General features: G+C 45.0%; 2 protein-coding genes across 6 annotated transcripts in view; both read right to left on the bottom strand.

The window, feature by feature from the left end:
• The window catches only part of ssx2ipa (synovial sarcoma, X breakpoint 2 interacting protein a), a 15,966-nt gene extending 15,034 nt beyond the window's left edge, over positions 1-932 (bottom strand). For 2 of the 4 annotated variants that reach the window (XM_036597253.1, XM_036597250.1), the window contains exon 1: positions 727-886. The gene's annotated coding sequence lies outside the window, so the exon portion shown is untranslated. Of the gene's footprint in view, positions 1-726 lie in introns of all 4 variants that reach the window. The other 2 variants (XM_036597251.1, XM_036597254.1) reach the window with 2 other exon arrangements.
• A 1,720-nt stretch (positions 933-2,652) lies between these two features.
• mcoln3a (mucolipin 3a) lies at positions 2,653-17,413 on the bottom strand. 2 transcript variants are annotated; one of them, XM_036597260.1, is made up of 12 exons: positions 16,945-17,413; positions 15,787-15,951; positions 14,785-14,938; positions 14,524-14,605; positions 12,841-12,937; positions 11,677-11,776; positions 11,128-11,243; positions 9,773-9,922; positions 8,421-8,522; positions 7,136-7,258; positions 3,543-3,749; positions 2,653-2,953 (listed from the first exon to the last, which is right to left on the bottom strand). In XM_036597260.1, the coding sequence occupies exons 1-12, from the start codon at positions 17,152-17,154 to the stop codon at positions 2,810-2,812; spliced, it is 1,650 nt and encodes a 549-aa protein (XP_036453153.1). In that variant the 5' UTR covers positions 17,155-17,413; the 3' UTR covers positions 2,653-2,809. The 2 variants fall into 2 exon arrangements, with proteins under 2 accessions (XP_036453153.1, XP_036453154.1); XM_036597261.1 differs by lacking the exon at positions 2,653-2,953 and having other exon boundaries at positions 3,674-3,749; positions 7,067-7,258.
• Between the last annotated feature and the right edge of the window lie 294 nt (positions 17,414-17,707).

Here is a 17,707-nt window from a genome sequence, read left to right as displayed (position 1 = left end):
ACCTTCGCACTTCCTCACAAACCCCTGTATCTCCAGACCCAGAACTCGGGAGGAGGCTGAGGTTCTCCAGCCAACCTGCCTGATGATCATGTGCAGCTCAGTCAGAGAACCTGAAACACCTTCCGGGTTAAAGAGTCACCAGAACATGAATGAGGTCCACATCCAGTCAGCAGAACCTCTAATCTCTAATCTGCTGCTGTTTACATCAGCGTTCTAGATCTCCGACCACCTGTTTGGGGTTCTACAGGAACGTAACCCAACACAGCCACACACCGACCCTCGATTACACACCAACGGGTAAAGACAGCCAAACTAAACACGGTTTTACCACAGAATGTCTCTGTTTTCACGCTCTGATCTCAGTTAGCGGCTAAAGCTAAAGCTAACGCCAGAGCTGGGACCTGTCAGGCACCTGCGGTTAGCTTTAGCCGCCGAGCTAACGGCAGATCTTCAGAACGCTGATTTAGAGGATATAATAACATATTTATGATCCAAAACTACAAACTACCACCGATTAAATGTTTATAAACAAACATCAGCGATACTATAACCCCGTGAGCTGGCTTCTCATTCGAACTACCCGTTCCACCTTAAATGGTGCAGCAGTTGCATTGGGGCGCCCGAGGCGCCCCAATGCAACTGCTGCACCATTTAAGGTGGAACGGGAAGTTCGCCAACTCCAGCTCCGTTGAGGTGTAATTTAAGAGATGTTCTGCTCACGTTTACCTTTAAAGCCTCCGGCGGCGATTTAAGGAGCTGCAGCTACAAATATAAACAGGTTTAACTCTAAAATAACTCTAAAATTAGCGCCATCACCGCTGTAGCTCTGCTTACCCCTCTCTCCTCTCCGGCTTTGAAACGCTCCTCTCTCTCACATAGAACACCAACCTCCACGCTGATTGGTTCAACCTGTTGCCGAGCAACTACTGTCCAACTCTCCCATTGGCTCACTAGGCCGGCCGGTTTACCTTAACAGGTGGTCAGCTGATATGAAAATGAGCAGAGCGGGAGGCGACCCCTGATTGGCTGCTGGGGTAGTTAAATATGAATGACTGGGGGTAAAAAAAGGTGCTCCAGAGTGTAAAATCCAGTCATAATCTTTATTTATATTGATTAATAAATACAAAATGGACACAGATATAAACAATAAAACAGTAAATTATTCACTGTATCAATAACACACGGTTCAGAAGCGGGAAAGTGCAGTATTTTACATAATATGGTCTTAAATGCTGTATAATCTCATTGTAATGTTTTCAATAAACCCACTGGCCACTTTATTAGAAACACCCAGCTTCTGCTTCCACTAACTGGCCACTTTATTAGAAACAACCATCTTGTATTTCCACCAATTGGCCACTTTATTAGAAACACATACCTTGGGCTCCTGGCCAGTTTATCAGTGTGTATTTATAAAGGTCTAAAACGTTCTGTTACCCAGAAACTGGTACAGATCAGAAAGACCTGCACTGCACAGTGGTACATTATCTGACAGGCGTAGGGAGCTGGTGTTAAGGCGGTGTGTAGTTGGCGTGTTAGGGTGGTATGTGGTTGGCGTGTTAAGGCGGTGTGTAGTTGGCGTGTTAGGGTGGTATGTAGTTGGCGTGTAGTGGTGTGTTAAGGTGGTATGTAGTTGGTGTGTAGTTGGCATGTAGTGGTGTGTTAAGATGGTGTGTAGTTTGGCGTCTAGTGGTGTGTTAAGGTGGTATGTAGTTGGCGTGTAGTTGGTCTGTAGTGGTGTGTTAAGATGGTATGTCGTTGGTGTGTAGTTGGTATGTAGTTGGCATGTAGTGGTGTGTTAAGGTGGTATGTCGTTGGTGTGTAGTTGGTATGTAGTTGGCATGTAGTGGTGTGTTAAGGTGGTATGTAGTTGGCGTGTAGTTGGCCTGTAGTGGTGTGTTAAGATGGTATGTCGTTGGTGTGTAGTTGGTATGTAGTTGGCATGTAGTGGTGTGTTAAGGTGGTATGTCATTGGCGTGTAGTTGGCCTGTAGTGGTGTGTTAAGATGGTATGTCGTTGGTGTGTAGTTGGTATGTAGTTGGCATGTAGTGGTGTGTTAAGGTGGTATGTCGTTGGTGTGTAGTTGGTATGTAGTTCGCATGTAGTGGTGTGTTAAGGTGGTATGTAGTTGGCGTGTAGTTGGCCTGTAGTGGTGTGTTAAGATGGTATGTCGTTGGTGTGTGGTTGGTATGTAGTTGGCATGTAGTGGTGTGTTAAGGTGGTATGTCGTTGGTGTGTAGTTGGTATGTAGTTGGCATGTAGTGGTGTGTTAAGGTGGTATGTAGTTGGCGTGTAGTTGGCCTGTAGTGGTGTGTTAAGATGGTATGTCATTGGTGTGTAGTTTCGCGTCTAGTGGTGTGTTAAGGTGGTATGTAGTTGGCGTGTAGTTGGTGTGTAGTGGTGTGTAGTTTGGTGCGTAGTGGTGTGTTAAGGTGGTATGTAGTTGGCGTGTAGTTGGCGTGCAGTGGTGTGTAGTTTGGTGTGTAGTGGTGTGTTAAGGTGGTATGTAGTTGGCGTGCAGTTGGCGTGTAGTGGTGTGTAGTTTGGCATGTAGTGGTGTGTTAACGTGGTATGTAGTTGGCATGCAGTTGGCGTGTAGTGGTGTGTAGTTTGGCATGTAGTGGTGTGTTAAGGTGGTATGTATTCGGCGTGCAGTTGGCGTGTAGTGGTGTGTAGTTTGGCATGTAGTGGTGTGTTAAGGTGGTATGTCATTAGTGTGCAGTTGGCGTGTAGTGGTGTGTAGTTTGGCGCGTAGTGGTGTGTTAAGGTGGTATGTAGTTGGCATGTAGTTGGCGTGCAGTGGTGTGAGTCAGTCTGCGCCGCCGCAGAGGCAGAGGCAGCCCGGCGAGTCCTCCTCTTTCTCTGAGTCGTCCGTTCCAGAGGATGAAGCGTTCCTGCTCTCCGCTATAAACGCCTGCAGCTCTGAGAACACCGCGCCGTCCTGCTGCTGATGCTGCACACACACACACACACACACACACACACACACACACACAGTCACTGCATTAACACACACACATTGATGCTGATCTAAACTCACACTAGTTTGTACAGTTTATGTTGAAGCTTCTCTTCTTCTGGACTAATATAAAAATATAACTCCAGCTGTGGCCTGTAGGGGGCGCAGTGCAGTGCTCTTCACCCTAAACTCCACCCTGCACTCTGGATCAGTATCTCACGGATACACGTCACGCAACTTCTGTAGTTTCTGTTTATTAATAACTGCTGAATTTTTCAGCTGAATTTTTCAGACACATTTATGAGCAGAAACAGCTGAAATAGCGAATGTTTTTTTGGGTCTGTTCTTTTGTGTTTTACTCCCACTGTTATTTCACATGGGGGGGTGAATGGGTGGTCAGGACAAACAGCCTCAAATGGGAGAACTTTTCCCAGAAGAATCGGTGATGGCAGGTTGACGAGATCATCCTAAAAACAGAACTGGAAGGTCTTGTTCACACAGTAAGCACTGATGGGATCTCAGACCTGCCCATCACTGTGGATGTGACAGGAGCTGGACCGAACATTGAACTCCGGAGTCTCACCTTGATAGTCTCGTAGGTGTTGGTGATGATGGCGATGAAGAGGCTGAGGACCATGTAGGTGAAGATGGAGATGAAGCTGTAGATGTAGATCCTGCTGAAGAGCCACACCACCCAGCTCCGCTCGCGCAGCTTAGTGAAGGTGGAGTAGATGGCATCTCCGTTAATCATGGAGAACAGGCAGTACGCCACCATGTTGAAGGTGCGGAACTGCGGAGAGGAGAGAGAGGAGCTTAGCTAGAACCTGAATTTAAATGTGTGAATCTGAATTTGAATGTTTTGAATCTGAATTGTACCATCTGAAACCGAACTCTGAGCTGAAATTCACTTTATTTTCTATTAATTCATATTTTCAGATTCACTTTCAAAATGACATCTGGGTGTCTAACAGGCAAAAGCAATCCAACACAGAATATCTTCCTGTCCCCTGCCTTCCCCCACCACCTTGCACCTATACTCACATTTTATCAGAAACACCTACCATACAGGTACACGCATAGACTGCAGCCCCCAGCAGTTTATCACCCCCCCACCCCCAACCCCCTAGGTCCTATCACAGGACTACCATAGGACCGCCACAGAACTACCAGAGGACCACCACAGGAGTACCATAGGACCACCACAGGACTACCAGAGGACCACCACAGGACTACCATAGGAACACCACAGGACCACCAGAGGACCACCATAAGAACACCATAGGACCAACACAGGACCACCAGAGGACCACCACAGATCTGTTGGGTTTAACAGGCCTCTAGAAACTTCTACATGCTACAGTACATTCATGCTCTGTTTCACACACTTTGCTATTTCACACCATGTCTGTTATAAAACAAGCCGTATTACCTGCAGAGATTCGGTGTTCAACTGTTTCTGCCTGCTAGACACCCAGATGTCATTTTGAAAGTGAGTCTGAATTAGTAGAAAAACTGAATTCTTTCTAGAAACTGAATTCCAGATGAGGGGAGAGGTCCTGCCCCAGGTGGAGGAGTTTAAGTATCTTAGGTTTTGTTGATGAGTGATGTGAAGAGGGATCGTGAGATCGACCGCAGGCTGGGACAGGCGGCAGCAATAATGCGGTCACTGTACCGCACTGTAGTGGTGAAGAGGGAGCTGAGCCATAAGGCAAAGATCTCTGTTTACCGGTCGGTCTACATCCCAACCCTCACCTATGGTCATTAACTTTGGGTAATGACCAAAAGAATGAGACCATGGATACGACCAGCGGAAATTAGCTTCTCCACAGGGTGGGGGGCTACAATCCACTGACAGGGTGGTTAGGCGGTGTGTAGTTGGCGTGTTAAGGCGGTGTGTAGTTGGTGTGTTAGGGTGGTATGTGGTTGGCGTGTTAAGGCGGTGTGTAGTTGGCGTGTTAAGGCGGTGTGTAGTTGGTGTGTTAGGGTGGTATGTGGTTGGCGTGTTAAGGCGGTGTGTAGTTGGCGTGTTAGGGTGGTAAGTAGTTGGCATGTAGTGGTGTGTTAAGATGGTGTGTAGTTTGGCATCTAGTGGTGTGTTAAGGTGGTATGTAGTTGGCGTGTAGTGGTGTGTTAAGATGGTATGTCGTTGGCGTGTAGTTGGTATGTAGTTGGCATGTAGTGGTGTGTTAAGGTGGTATGTCATTGGTGTGTAGTTTGGCATGTAGTAGTGTGTTATGATGGTGTGTAGTTTGGCGTGTAGTGGTGTGTTAAGGTGGTATGTCGTTGCTGTGTAGTTGGCGTGTAGTGGTGTGTTAAGATGGTGTGTAGTTTGGCGTGTAGTGGTGTGTTAAGGTGATATGTAGTTGGTGTGTAGTTGGCGTGCAGTTGGCGTGTAGTGGTGGGTAGTTTGGCGCGTAGTGGTGTGTTAAGGTGGTATGTCGTTGGCGTGCAGTTGGCATGTAGTGGTGTGTAGTTTGGCGTGTAGTGGTGTGTTAAGGTGGTATGTAATTGGCGTGCAGTTGGCGTGTAGTGGTGTGTAGTTTGGCGCGTAGTGGTGTGTTAAGGTGGTATGTAGTTGGCGTGTAGTTGGCGTGCAGTGGTCTGCGCCGCTGCAGAGGCCGATGCAGCCTGGCGAGTCCTCCTCTTTCTCTGAGTCATCCGTTCCGGGGAAGAAGCGCTCCTGCTTTCTTAGAGAAAACTGAATTCTTTCTAGAAACTGAATTCCAGATGAGGGGAGAGGTCCTGCACCCAGGTGGAGGAGTTTAAGTATCTTAGGTTTTGTTGATGAGTGATGTGAAGAGGGATCGTGAGATCGACCGCAGGCTGGGACAGGCGGCAGCAATAATGCGGTCACTGTACCGCACTGTAGTGGTGAGGAGGGAGCTGAGCCATAAGACAAAGATCTCTGTTTACTGGTCGGTCTACATCCCAACCCTCACCTGTGGTCATTAACTTTGGGTAATGACCGAAAGAATGAGACCATGGATACGACCAGCGTAAATTAGCTTCTCCGCAGGGTGGGGGGCTACAATCCACTGACAGGGTGGGGAGCTCGGTCATCCGGGAGGAGCTCAGAGTAGAGCCGCTACTCCACCACACTGAGAGGAGCGAGAGGAGTTGAGGTGGTCCGGGCATCTGATCAGGATGCCCCCTGGACGCCTCCCTGTGGGGTTTTACCAGGCATGGACGAGACGCCAAGTACCCGCTTGAGGGATTACATTTCCAAGTTGGCCTGGGAGCGGCTCTGGATCGCCTGGCATGAGCTGGAGGAAGTTGCGGGGGACAGGGTCGTCTGGGATTCTCTGCTCTACCTACTGCTACCGCAATCCTATCTGGATCAAGCAGGTTAAGATGATGATGATGAATTTCAGACGTTCTTGTATCATAAAACCATAAAACAGATTTTATCATGCTCTCTTACAGACCTTAACGTTCAATTTCAGTTCAGAATTCAGTTTCAGAAATCAGGCAAGATACAGATTCAAATTTATCACATTCAGATTTTGTGTTTAAATTCAGATTTTTAATGAAATCTTTAATGAAATTAAGCTCAGAACAACCACAATGTCCATCTTTGTCCACATATACAGTGTCCTACAGAACTAGACACTCACTGAAGAAGGGTTTTTCTTTGTTTTCACTATTTTAAAATAACACCTAGTTATGGGGTGTTTGTGTTCTTATCTCTGCTCTGCTGTGTATTATTAAACGTCTAAAATACAGTAGAACTGGACAGTGCATTGCCCATTTCATTTACATAAAATGGAAATTCCACAAAACAACATAGAAAACCTCACAGAAACATTGAGCTGTAATCTGGATGTCTTTGTGTTTCCAGATAATGTACCAGCTTCTGCTCACACAGTTCCCCAGGTGTATACTAGGTCTCGTAAAGGTAACCAGGATTGATTTAATGTTTAATTACCAGTGAATTCCAGGTAAAACTGCACCTGTGAAAGGAGCTTAGGTGTTCTCTTGACAGGGAGACACCTGAGACGGTTCTCCATCAGGACTGTAGAATATCCTCACAGGCTAACACTGCTTACAGGCTGTTTTTCATTTGAATGTTGATTTTGAGAAATTTATTGTCTTATGAGCAATTCTCACCCGCTCACATGTGGGCGTCTAGACCAGAACGAGATGATCGTATGTGTATATTGTTGCTGCGTGTCTCACGTTTTCGTGGTGAGGTCCGAGGACGATCCAGCCGCAGAAGCAGTAGCTGAGGTAGATCAGTACAGCGCAGAGAGAGAAGCGGATTACACTGGGCAGCGCCGCCCGCAGGGTCAGGATCAGTATCTGCACACGCCATAAAAATCACACTCAGACACACTCATCACCTCACTGGGTTTAAAGTTACAGAGTTACTGAGTTACTGAGTTCAGTGACACTGTAATTCCCCAAGTTTACCCCCTCAACACTCAATGAGTATCTGAAGTTCACTTCTTTAGCTTTAGCTGGAGCTACGGGGCTGATGTAGCTGTTCAACCATCCAGTGATTTAATTCATATAATTAATTAATATTGTAGTGACCCACTGCTCATTGGCACTGAGAGACTCTGGAGGTGTGGCAATGCAGCTGGCCCGCCAACAAAGGGACTAAATGTTGTTTATTTTTGTTGTTTGTTAGTTTAAGGTGTGTGTGTTTATTGTGATGTTCTTTGTTGGGAGGTTTAGCTGTGTGGGTTTTGTGTGTGAGGAGGGGTCACCTCCAGCCACAGGCTTCACCTTAACGGTGACCCCTCCTTACACACCTTTATTTGGCCAAGAGCCCTGAGTCTCTGTGTTTCATAGCTGAGCTGTGAGCTGTGAGCTGGTTTCTGTGTCTGATATCTTTCCATGTTTGACTCTCGTTTCCTGGATTTGTGTTAATGGGTTTCCCTGGTGCGTGTCTGCCCACGTGCCTGCCTGCTCTCTGCCCACCCACCTGCTCTCTGCCCACCCACCTGTTCTCCGCCCTCCTGCCTGTTCTCCGCCCTCCTGCCTGTTCTCTGCCCGCCTGCCTGCTCTCTGCCCTCCTGCCTGTTCTCTACCCACCTGCCTGCTCTCTGCCTTCCTGCCTGCTCTCTGTCCTCCTGTCTGCTCTCTGTCCACCTGCCTGCTCTCTGATCACCTGTCTGCTCTCTGCCCTCCTGCCTGTTCTCTACCCACCTGCCTGCTCTCTGTCCTCCTGTCTGCTCTCTGTCCACCTGCCTGCTCTCTGATCACCTGCCTGCTCTCTGATCACCTGCCTGCTCTCTGCCCTCCTGCCTGCTCTCTGATCACCTGCCTGCTCTCTGCCCTCCTGCCTGCTCTCTGATCACCTGCCTGCTCTCTGCCCTCCTGCCTGCTCTCTGATCACCTGCCTGCTCTCTGCCCTCCTGCCTGCTCTCTTTTCAAACTAATATGGATGTTTTGATCTTATAAACCACCCAGTTGTTCCGGGAAGTGCTGTTCCAGGAAGTGCTGTGGGATCTCTTACATTATATTTCTGGAAGAATCCCAGGTAACGCATCACTCCCATCCACACCAGGATGGTAGCAGTGCCCAGCAAAATACTGCACACATTGTAGTTCGTCAGCTCCTGCAACACAATACACACATTCATACAGTGACTCACAGTTAATAATGTACACAACACTTCATATGGATCAGATCAGAACCCTGTAAACATCTAAAGTCTGATTACTTTATAGATTTATAAACAGTTCTGTTCACTGTGGGAACCAGTTTCAACTAATTCAGTAGAATAGTCCACATATATGTGTGTGTGTGTGTATGTATAATGTGTGTGCGTGTGTAGTATGTAGAGTGTGTGTGTGTGTGTATAGTGTGTGTGTGTATGTATAGTGTGTGTGTGTATGTATAGTGTGTGTGCGTGTGTAGTATATAGTGTGTGTGTGTGTAGTATGTAGAGTGTGTGTGTGTGTGTGTGTGTATATAGTGTGTGTGTGTGTATGTATAACGTGTGTGCGTGTGTAGTGTGTGTGTGTGTAGTGTGTGTGTATAGTGTGTGTGTGTGTGTGTGTGTGTGGTGTGTGTGTGTATAGTGTGCAGTGTGTGTGTGTGTGTGGTGTGTGTGTATAGCGTGTGTGTGTGTAGTGTGTAGTGTGTGTGTGAGTATAGTATGTGTGTGTATCTATAGTTTGTGGTGTGTGTGTGTATAGCGTGTGTGTGTATGTATAGTGTGTGTGCGTGTACAGTGTGTAGTGTGTGTGTGTAGTGTGTGTGTATAGCGTGTGTGTGTGTGTGTGTGTGTGTAGTGTGTGTGTGTATAGTGTGCAGTGTGTGTGTGGTGTGTGTGTATAGCGTGTGTGTGTATGTATAGTGTGTGCGTGTGTAGTGTGTGTGTGTGTATAGTGTATGGGTGAGTGTGTGTGTGTGTGTAGTGTGTGTGTGTATAGTGTATGGGTGAGTGTGTGTGTGTGTAGTGTGTGTGTGTATAGTGTGTGTGCGTGTATAGTGTCTGTGTATAGTATGTGTGTGTATGTATAGTGTGTGTGTGTGTATAGTGTGTGTGCGTGTATAGTGTGCAGTGTGTGCGCGTGTGTAGTTTGTGTGTGTATAGTATGTGTGTGTATGTATAGGGTGTGTGTGTGTATAGTGTGTAGTGTGTGTGTGTAGTGTGTGTGCGCGTGTGTAGTGTGTGTATAGTGTGTGTGTGTGTGTATAGTGTGTGTATAGTGTGTGTGTGTGTGTGTATAGTGTGTGTGCGCGTGTGTGTGTGTGTGTGTGTGTGTGTGTGTGTAGTGTGTGTGTGTAGTGTGTGTGCGCGTGTGTAGTGTGCGTGTATAGTGTGTGTGTGTGTGTGTGTGTGTGTGTGTGTGTGTGTACCTTGCTGTGTATTAATATCTTGAGTGCTGATCCAGAAACAGTGAGGGTGTCGCTGATGATGATGAGGATGTACCAGCCGTTAATAAACTCCATTCTCTCTGACCATGACACTGACCGCCTGCGGTGGGCGGAGACAAACCGGGAGTATTCCTAACACACACACACACACACACACACACACACACACACACACACAGTTTACTATTACACACCAAAACCTTCATCTGTTACCACAACATCACTCCAAACACGTTCATCTGGGCATACGGCTCTCTACAGGTGGACACTTTTGGAATGCTAACCACCGAGCGGAAGCTAAGTTAGTCCAGTTTACTATCAGAGGATCCTCTTGGGGTTAGCCGTTATGTATTAGCCTAGCATGGAGACTAGCCGGCTCTCTGTGTGCTCTGCCTACGGTGGCTTGTGCCCGGTTATAAAAGGATGGCGGGTTTGGGATTTGGGAATGGCTCCCTCTCTTTTCTGTGTGTGTGTGAGATGTTTAATTACTATTATGGATTATTTTACTTTATTGTTTCTCTTTAATCACAGCTTCACTGTAGTTGCAAACCAAGTTAGCTCTGTAGGAGATGAGGCCTGTCTGTTTGTGGGTTGGGCTGTTTATTATTTACACAGAGAGGCAGAAATTGTATTTTCTTAGTTTTTTTTTGGTTTATTGATTATTCATAATGAGTTGGTATTTGAGGTTTTGTTTGTTATTTTCAGGCTCTCTCATCCCTGAAGATAAAGGTGCCATGAAGAACTAAACTATGATATTTGGCTTGTAATTTTGTGTTTTGTTGTTTTGTTTGTCTGAGTGCAGGTGGGGAGAAAAGGTGCTGTTTATTTATGTTTCTAGTTCTGGATTTCCAGGCTGTAACAGTCACACATGATATTGTTTTCCTCTAAATAATCTGATGAGGCTTTAATATGATCAGACATTTTAGGTGTCTGCTCTATCCATAAAGGGCCGGTGCAACTGCAGGTTTTAGGACAGTAGAATCAGGTGATCTCCGGCTTTGCTGGGATAAAATCCTGCAGCCACACCGGCTCTTTATGGATACGGCTGGACAGCAGGGTTAGAGGGCTGTAACGATCCACATGTATCAGGTTTCATGTGTTTTTGTTCTAAGGTGAAGACTTTCTCTACAGAACAGAGCAGACTACACTTACACTGATGATCTGTGCTGTATAATCATGACACCCTGAATTACTGAAAACATGTTCATTTATATTTGAAGCCTTTTGGAAAGTGCAGGACAGACTGAGGGGTCACTTTTATACTGAGATACTGTTTTGTCTGATTAAGTAAAGGTAAAGGTATTGCACTCCTGCAGAGGGCACCGGTGGTCACTCACAGACAGCAGCTGGACTCCGGAAATGACAGAACGAATGCACAGCATCAAAGAGAGCAGGCAGGACAGAATGACCAGGGAGTCAAACAGAACCATCATCAGGAAGTGACTGACCGCATCTGCAGGAAGGACAATCAACCTCTTATTAACCCTCACATCTAAACAGGGCGGGGCTAAACTGCTGTAGGCTAAATGGGCAGGGCTAAACTGCTGTAGGCTGAATGGGTGGGGCTAAACTGCTGTATGCTGAATGGGTGGGGCTAAACTGCTGTAGGCTGAATGGGTGGGGCTAAACTGCTGTATGCTGAATGGGTGGAGCTAAACCACTGTAGGCTGAATGGGTGGGGCTAAACTGCTGTAGGCTGAATGGGTGGGCACCCCCTACTGGAGAAAATAAGCATTACTGAAACACTGACTGAAAGTCGGACTATGATTGTATAATGATTGTAATGTTATAACTGTGTAATAATACAGATGTAAATGTCAGTATGAGTTTATTAATGAGAGCATTGTGTTTGATTGCTGTGGCTGTGATGCAGTAAGTGAACTCACTGGATCCGGAGACGTTCCAGTCTTTACACACACTGATCTCCACCTCGCTGTTCAGAGACACTTTGATCTGTCCACTCTGAGCTCGATTATCAAAGTCGATCTGCAACACAAACAGACCAGCTAATCTCGCTGAAAACAGCTCAGCACAGCAAACCACAACAGAGCCTGGGCAGGTAGACGGACTCCCAATGGCAGGTCAGTCACCAGCGGAGGAGGCGTGTCTTTTACTGAGGCCTTAGCAGTGTGTGTGTGTGATGTAAACAGAGGAGTGTGTGTTTCTGTTTTTACTCTGAAACTGTAACTCTGCTCTAAATCTACCGAACTGACATCACAGTGTACTATAAATACACACTGAACGGCCGCTTCATGAAGTTTCTACGCTCACTGTCCACTTTATCAGCTCCACTGACCACATAGTTTCACTCTGTGTTTCTGCAGTTACAGACTGTAGTCCATCTGTTTCTCTGTATAGGAAGACCAGAATTAACTGGTGTTATTCATCAATACCTGCTTTCTCTAATCAATACTTCATTAAATTAGGGGCTGCTGATGGACACACACATATATATATATATGACGCAACCGTCTATGCGTTGTCTCATCAGGAGATCGCAAGTTCGATCCCTGGTAATGCTACAGCCGTCCGTCTAAGAGTCTAAGAGAGCACAATTGTCCTCTCTCTCTCTGGGGCGGCAGGATGTCCCCCCGTCTCCCCACATCACTCAGCACGTTCGGCTGTACGGTGGCGCTGCGTTAGCGGCAGTCTGAAAAGATACGGTGAAGCTTCATAGAACTCAGCTAAACTGGAAGAATTTGAAAAAATAAAAAATAACTGTGTTTATGTGTAAATGTATTTGATCTTTAGTATTGATACTTTACTTGGCTGATTAGAATGAATTCTGAATGAAACTCTGAGAGATGATTGATGAGCTGTTGACACCTGTGTAAGCCAATCAGATCTATACTGACCGTCAGAGTTAAAGAGAGGAGGATTTATTATCATTCAGGAAATGATCTTTACACAGCATTACGACTCGATCAGACCGAATTTACTGAGCTTACTGATTTACAGACTGCAGTAATAAATCATTCATTCGGTTCATTAAACTCAAACTCAGTGAATAATAATTAAATATTAGATATTATTAGTCAGTATTCACTGACCATGATGCTGAAGTTGTAGCAGTCAGGCAGCTCATCGTGCCGGACGGTCTGCAGGTTAATGGCCTTCACCTTCAGGAAGATGTTGACAGCTAACAGCCTGAAACAGAGAACGAACATCAGAGCCTGTCAGCTGCTTCTGTAATCTAAAGACTTATAATCAGTCTGTTTATAATCAATGTATTTCTAATCAATATAAACACAGTCGCACTGTAAGCACCTACAGTTCAACACTTCAATCAGAGTTTATATAGTCGTTATAAATCTCTGAGCTCAGAACGATTCAATTTAATTACAATTCTTTAGAAATTGATTCAGTACTTTAGTGAGTCTCAAACTTCATCAGGATTTAATTCTATTAGAATATTTCAGTCTGAAATACACTGAATAATCAGACGTATCTGGAGGAGCTGTTTACACAGCAGTGGAACATAGACAATAGCAACAATACACCAAAACATATACAGTCAACCACTTTATTCATCTGTCTGTCCTCTCTAAACTTGGAATCACTGGCTCTGCATGGAAGTGGTTCAAGTCCTATCTGGAGGCTCGCTCTTATCAGGTAACAGGGAGAGGGACCACATCCTCTCCATACAGGCTCTCCACTGGTGTCCCACAAGGCTTGGTGCTGGGTCCTCTTCTCTTTTCTCTTTGCACTCGTTCTCTTGGTGATGTAACTTCCTCTCATGGCTTCTCTTATCACTGTTATGCTGATGACACTCAACTAATGCTTTCTTTCTCACCCTCTGACACACAGGTTTCCAGTCGGATCTCGGCATGTCTGACTGACGTCTCTACATGGATGACAGCTCAACACTCAACACTCAAGACTGAGCTGCTGTTCATCCCTGCAACTACAGGTCCTCATCATGATCTTGCCATCTCATTTGAGAACTCTCTGATTGTTCCGTATGTAGAGACATGAAGTCGGTCAAGTTGGTGTGATTCTGGACGGCCAATTATCGTTCTCAGCTCATACTGAGAACCTGACTCGGTCATGCAGGTTTTTCAGTCTCTTGTCATCTCAAGGCTCGACTACTGCAACTCGCTCTTGGCTGGTCTTCCTATGTGGCCATCAAGCCTCTGCAACTCATCCAGAATGTAGCAGCTCGGCTCGTCTTCAATCTTCCTAAGTTCAGTCACGTCACCCCACTGCTGCACTCCCTTCACTGGCTTCCTGTAGTTGCATCAGATTTAAAACCCTGATGCCTACAATGCCAAAAATGGACCAGCCCCTCCCTCCCTGATGGCAATGGTCAAAACTCGAACTGTACCTCGAGCCCTTTGAGCTTCAAGTACAGCTCAGCTCGACCCGCCATCCTTCAAGACGCGTGGAAGACAAGCATCAAGATTTTTCTCTGTGCTGGCACCCAGGTGGTGGAACGAACTCCCACTGGATGTCCGAACAGCAGAGTCTCTCGCGGCCTTCAAATGCAGACTGAAGACCGTCTCTTTATACAGCTCTTAATGAGCACTGAGTTAAGTATTCATTGTACATTCCTGATAAATATCCTGTAAACCACCAACATCCATAGCCAAAGTTAAAAACGTTCAGACTGGAGGAGCTTCCAGTCCGACTGCACAGTCAGCAATTCTACAGAATCTAATGACTCTGAGTGAGAAAAGATTCACCATTTAAACTAAATAGATTCACAATTTACTGCCATTGCAGAAAACGGTTACCTTTTGAAGTCCAGAGTGAAGTTGGTGACGTTTGGAAAAGCTTCATTCTGGAAGGGTTTCATCGGGTAAATGTAAACACACTCTGCCAGAAGAAGATCAGTCATTACTTTTCTATGAGTTTAACTGAAGTTAATGTAATTTGAAATATAATCAGAGCTGCTAAGATGGTCACGCTCTGATAATATTAATGTTAGTAATAGTGTCAGTGTTAATGTTAGAGGTCGTGTTTCTGTTGGTGTTAAAGTGAATGAAACGCTGCACCTTTCTCCACGTGTGGGTCGATGTCAAAGGTCTCGTTGCTGGGGGAGATGCTGCTATGGCGATAGAACTCTTGGCAGAGAGAGAGTGGAGTGAAGACTCCGTGGGTCCTCTCAAACGCGTGGTTCCCCACTGTCACATTCTGCAGCGTCAGGTACTGACCATCGAAACACAACAACACATCAGATAAACAATCAGATAAACACTGAAACATCCCACCAAACCAGCCAAGCATCTTCACCCGCAGAGATCCGCTCACTTCACCATAAATACAAACCCAGCGATGTTAGATACTAAACCAGTACTCCTAAAAATAAAAGTGCTAAAACAGGTTCTAAAGAAGCACTTTACATTCCATAAAGAACCTTTCAATGGATGGAAACACTCCATTTTGAAAGAGAGAGAAATGAAGACATTCAATAAATGCAATAACTAACTGGAAATCTGACTGAAAGCCAGAAAAGGGAATTCAGTTCACTGCATTACCAAACACTGTCATTAATACTGCACTGCCACATTTCATGGGTAGCTACACCATCACAATCTGCAATTAGCTTTCTGCACAATTTGAACGTACGAAAGTATAAACTAGTGTTAAAAGAGTGAAATGTCTCCAAAGGTGCATCTTTCATCATTGCTAATGTAACCCTTGGACTCCTCAGACTTAAAGAAGCCAAACAGCTGCATTTTTCCACACTGAAGTCATTTCAATGCTGATATTTTCTGAAAACAGGAGAGGGTCCTGATATGGAGCCCTGAGGAATGCCACCACTAGCCTTAATATTAAGAGCTTAGAAGCTGGAGATACTAATAAGATACCAAGATACTGTAAGTTACTGATTACAGCTTTCTGAAGGAGACATTCTTCACATGAAATTCAGAATCAACTTAAAGATTCATCTTTACTTTTTCTCACAAATATATTAAACCAGCATTAAATGACTTTCAGATATGAAGCTAAACACACAAAGTTAGCTAAAGACTCAGGTGTGTCTTTTCTGTTACCCTCATAATGACGTAGTTGATATGGTCGTGCACTTGGCTCTTTGTGTAGATGGTATGAACACTGTCTCTGTCCTGATAGTCTTTGAGGAAAAGATGCTTGAAAGAGATGAGGTTTTCTTCTGTGAACGTCACCATCATCTCATTACTCAGCCCAAAAGAAATCAACTACAAAAACAATTAAAGACATGAAAGACATGAAAAAACCTTTAAAAGACAAAACAGCCTTTCATAATAAAAAAGTATGAATGTGTTGCTGAAATCTGAGCCAAAGTTGTGACTGTTTGCTTCAATAAAAGACGTTATGCTCATTAGGGAATTAGAAACAAATGCCGAGCCGAGCCGAGCCGAGCCTGGTCAGAGCACAGATGAAATTACTGAAATGTATCCAAAATGTGATGCTTAGAAAGATTTTAATTTCACAAATGAGCATGTTTCCTCGTGCAATGGAAATACATAATTGGACATAGTTCAGAATGAGGCCTGTCACCATTATGAAATACATACACTCCTGGGCAAAGCTTTTAATGGTCTTAACAACAGATCATTAAACAAACAGCTACAGTCAGTCAGTGCGGAGAGTTTTTCTTGTCTTTAAATGCTGTAGTTTAGTGTGTGAATGTTCAGATAGTCTTTTACAGAAAGAAGAGTCAGTATTGATCCACTCAGCATTGATGGCTTCAATCAGGTGAAAAACACTGCTGAGCTGGTTTGAGTTTAATGTGAGACCAAATATTCACTATAGGGTTTAAATCTGGACTCTGACCAGCCAGAACCAGCAGTAACAGCATTATATTTTGGTCTTGGCCCATTTTTACCCAGGAGTGTAGATGACAATTAACTACCATGTAAATAATTGCAAGTAACAATTTAAAAGCCTAAAGTGGCCAAACAAAGACTGGCGCCCTCTGAAGTCTTTACAGCTACAGTTAGAAATCAGTCATTTTGTTGTTTTGTAAGACACGTAACGTTATTTAGTTTACATGTACTTGACTCTGATAAAAATGCAGCCATTTCACATCCTGATTTTTTACAACATAAACATAACTGTGAAAACTAACAGCTGTGAAAATGACTGCAAGGAGGCGATGATGTAATAACCGTGACAGTCCTAATCAGAATAACTGAAATGCTGTTATTAGTGCACCGTGTTCCTCTTACCTGAACGGTGATGATGGCGATTTTCAGGATCTGGAGCATTAGCTTCCATGGCTTGCGTCCTCTGGCCCGATACTTCTCACACGGGCTCATGAAGAAGTATTTGAGCTTCCTCCTGAGCTCCTCTAGAGCCTCCAGGTCGGCTTTGGTCACTCTGCTGAGGACCGAAATGTTCTCATTGGAGCTGCTGCCCACTAAAGCCTGCTCAGACATCAGTGCAGCCTCAGAACACTTACAGTGTGAACAAGTGCTGGTGAGGATCTGAGATCATGTAGCTACTGTCACTACTGTCCGCTCAAACCGGCCGAACCAGTGTCTGACTGACCGGCAGTGACCTTACAGATCAGATCTGCTCAAAGCCATGTTTCATCTACAGAGAAGCTCCATTCCTCATCTGTATCTTCATCTTCATCCAGTCTGTTCACATTCACTGCATATCTGTCCATCATAACCAGCACCACTGCGGGCGACACTCACCTCCAGAAGGAGTGACGAGTTACAGCCAAAACACCATTTAGTAGTTAAATGGGTGGAGCTGAACAGCAGTTTAGCTCCACCCATTCAGGGATAAACAGAGTTTGTAAAATAGACATGTATGAATGAATTATGGCTGGTTTTGGGACATAAAATCACACAATATAAGTCCAATAATACGGCTACTGTCCCTGTAGGATTTTGATAGTAACGCCAGTCACTTTGTGTATTTATACAAATATTTTAACTTGAAATTATATAAAGCCACTTTTAAAATGTACTCACAACATAG

This window comes from Colossoma macropomum, unplaced genomic scaffold (genome assembly GCF_904425465.1).
Source record: "Colossoma macropomum unplaced genomic scaffold, Colossoma_macropomum, whole genome shotgun sequence".
Taxonomy (NCBI): Eukaryota; Metazoa; Chordata; class Actinopteri; order Characiformes; family Serrasalmidae; genus Colossoma; species Colossoma macropomum.
This window is presented reverse-complemented; position numbering and strand designations above follow the sequence as displayed.

Coding starts and splice junctions, on each gene's coding strand:
- mcoln3a (XM_036597260.1), bottom strand. CDS start 17,154: ATGTCTGAGCAGGCTTTAGTGGGCAGCAGCTCCAATGAGAACATTTCG. Junction 12,938..14,523: donor TTCACTCTGGACTTCAAAAG/GTAACCGTTTTC, acceptor TCTCTGTTTCAG/GCTGTTAGCTGTCAACATCT. Junction 11,777..12,840: donor GCTACAACTTCAGCATCATG/GTCAGTGAATAC, acceptor TTTGTGTTGCAG/ATCGACTTTGATAATCGAGC.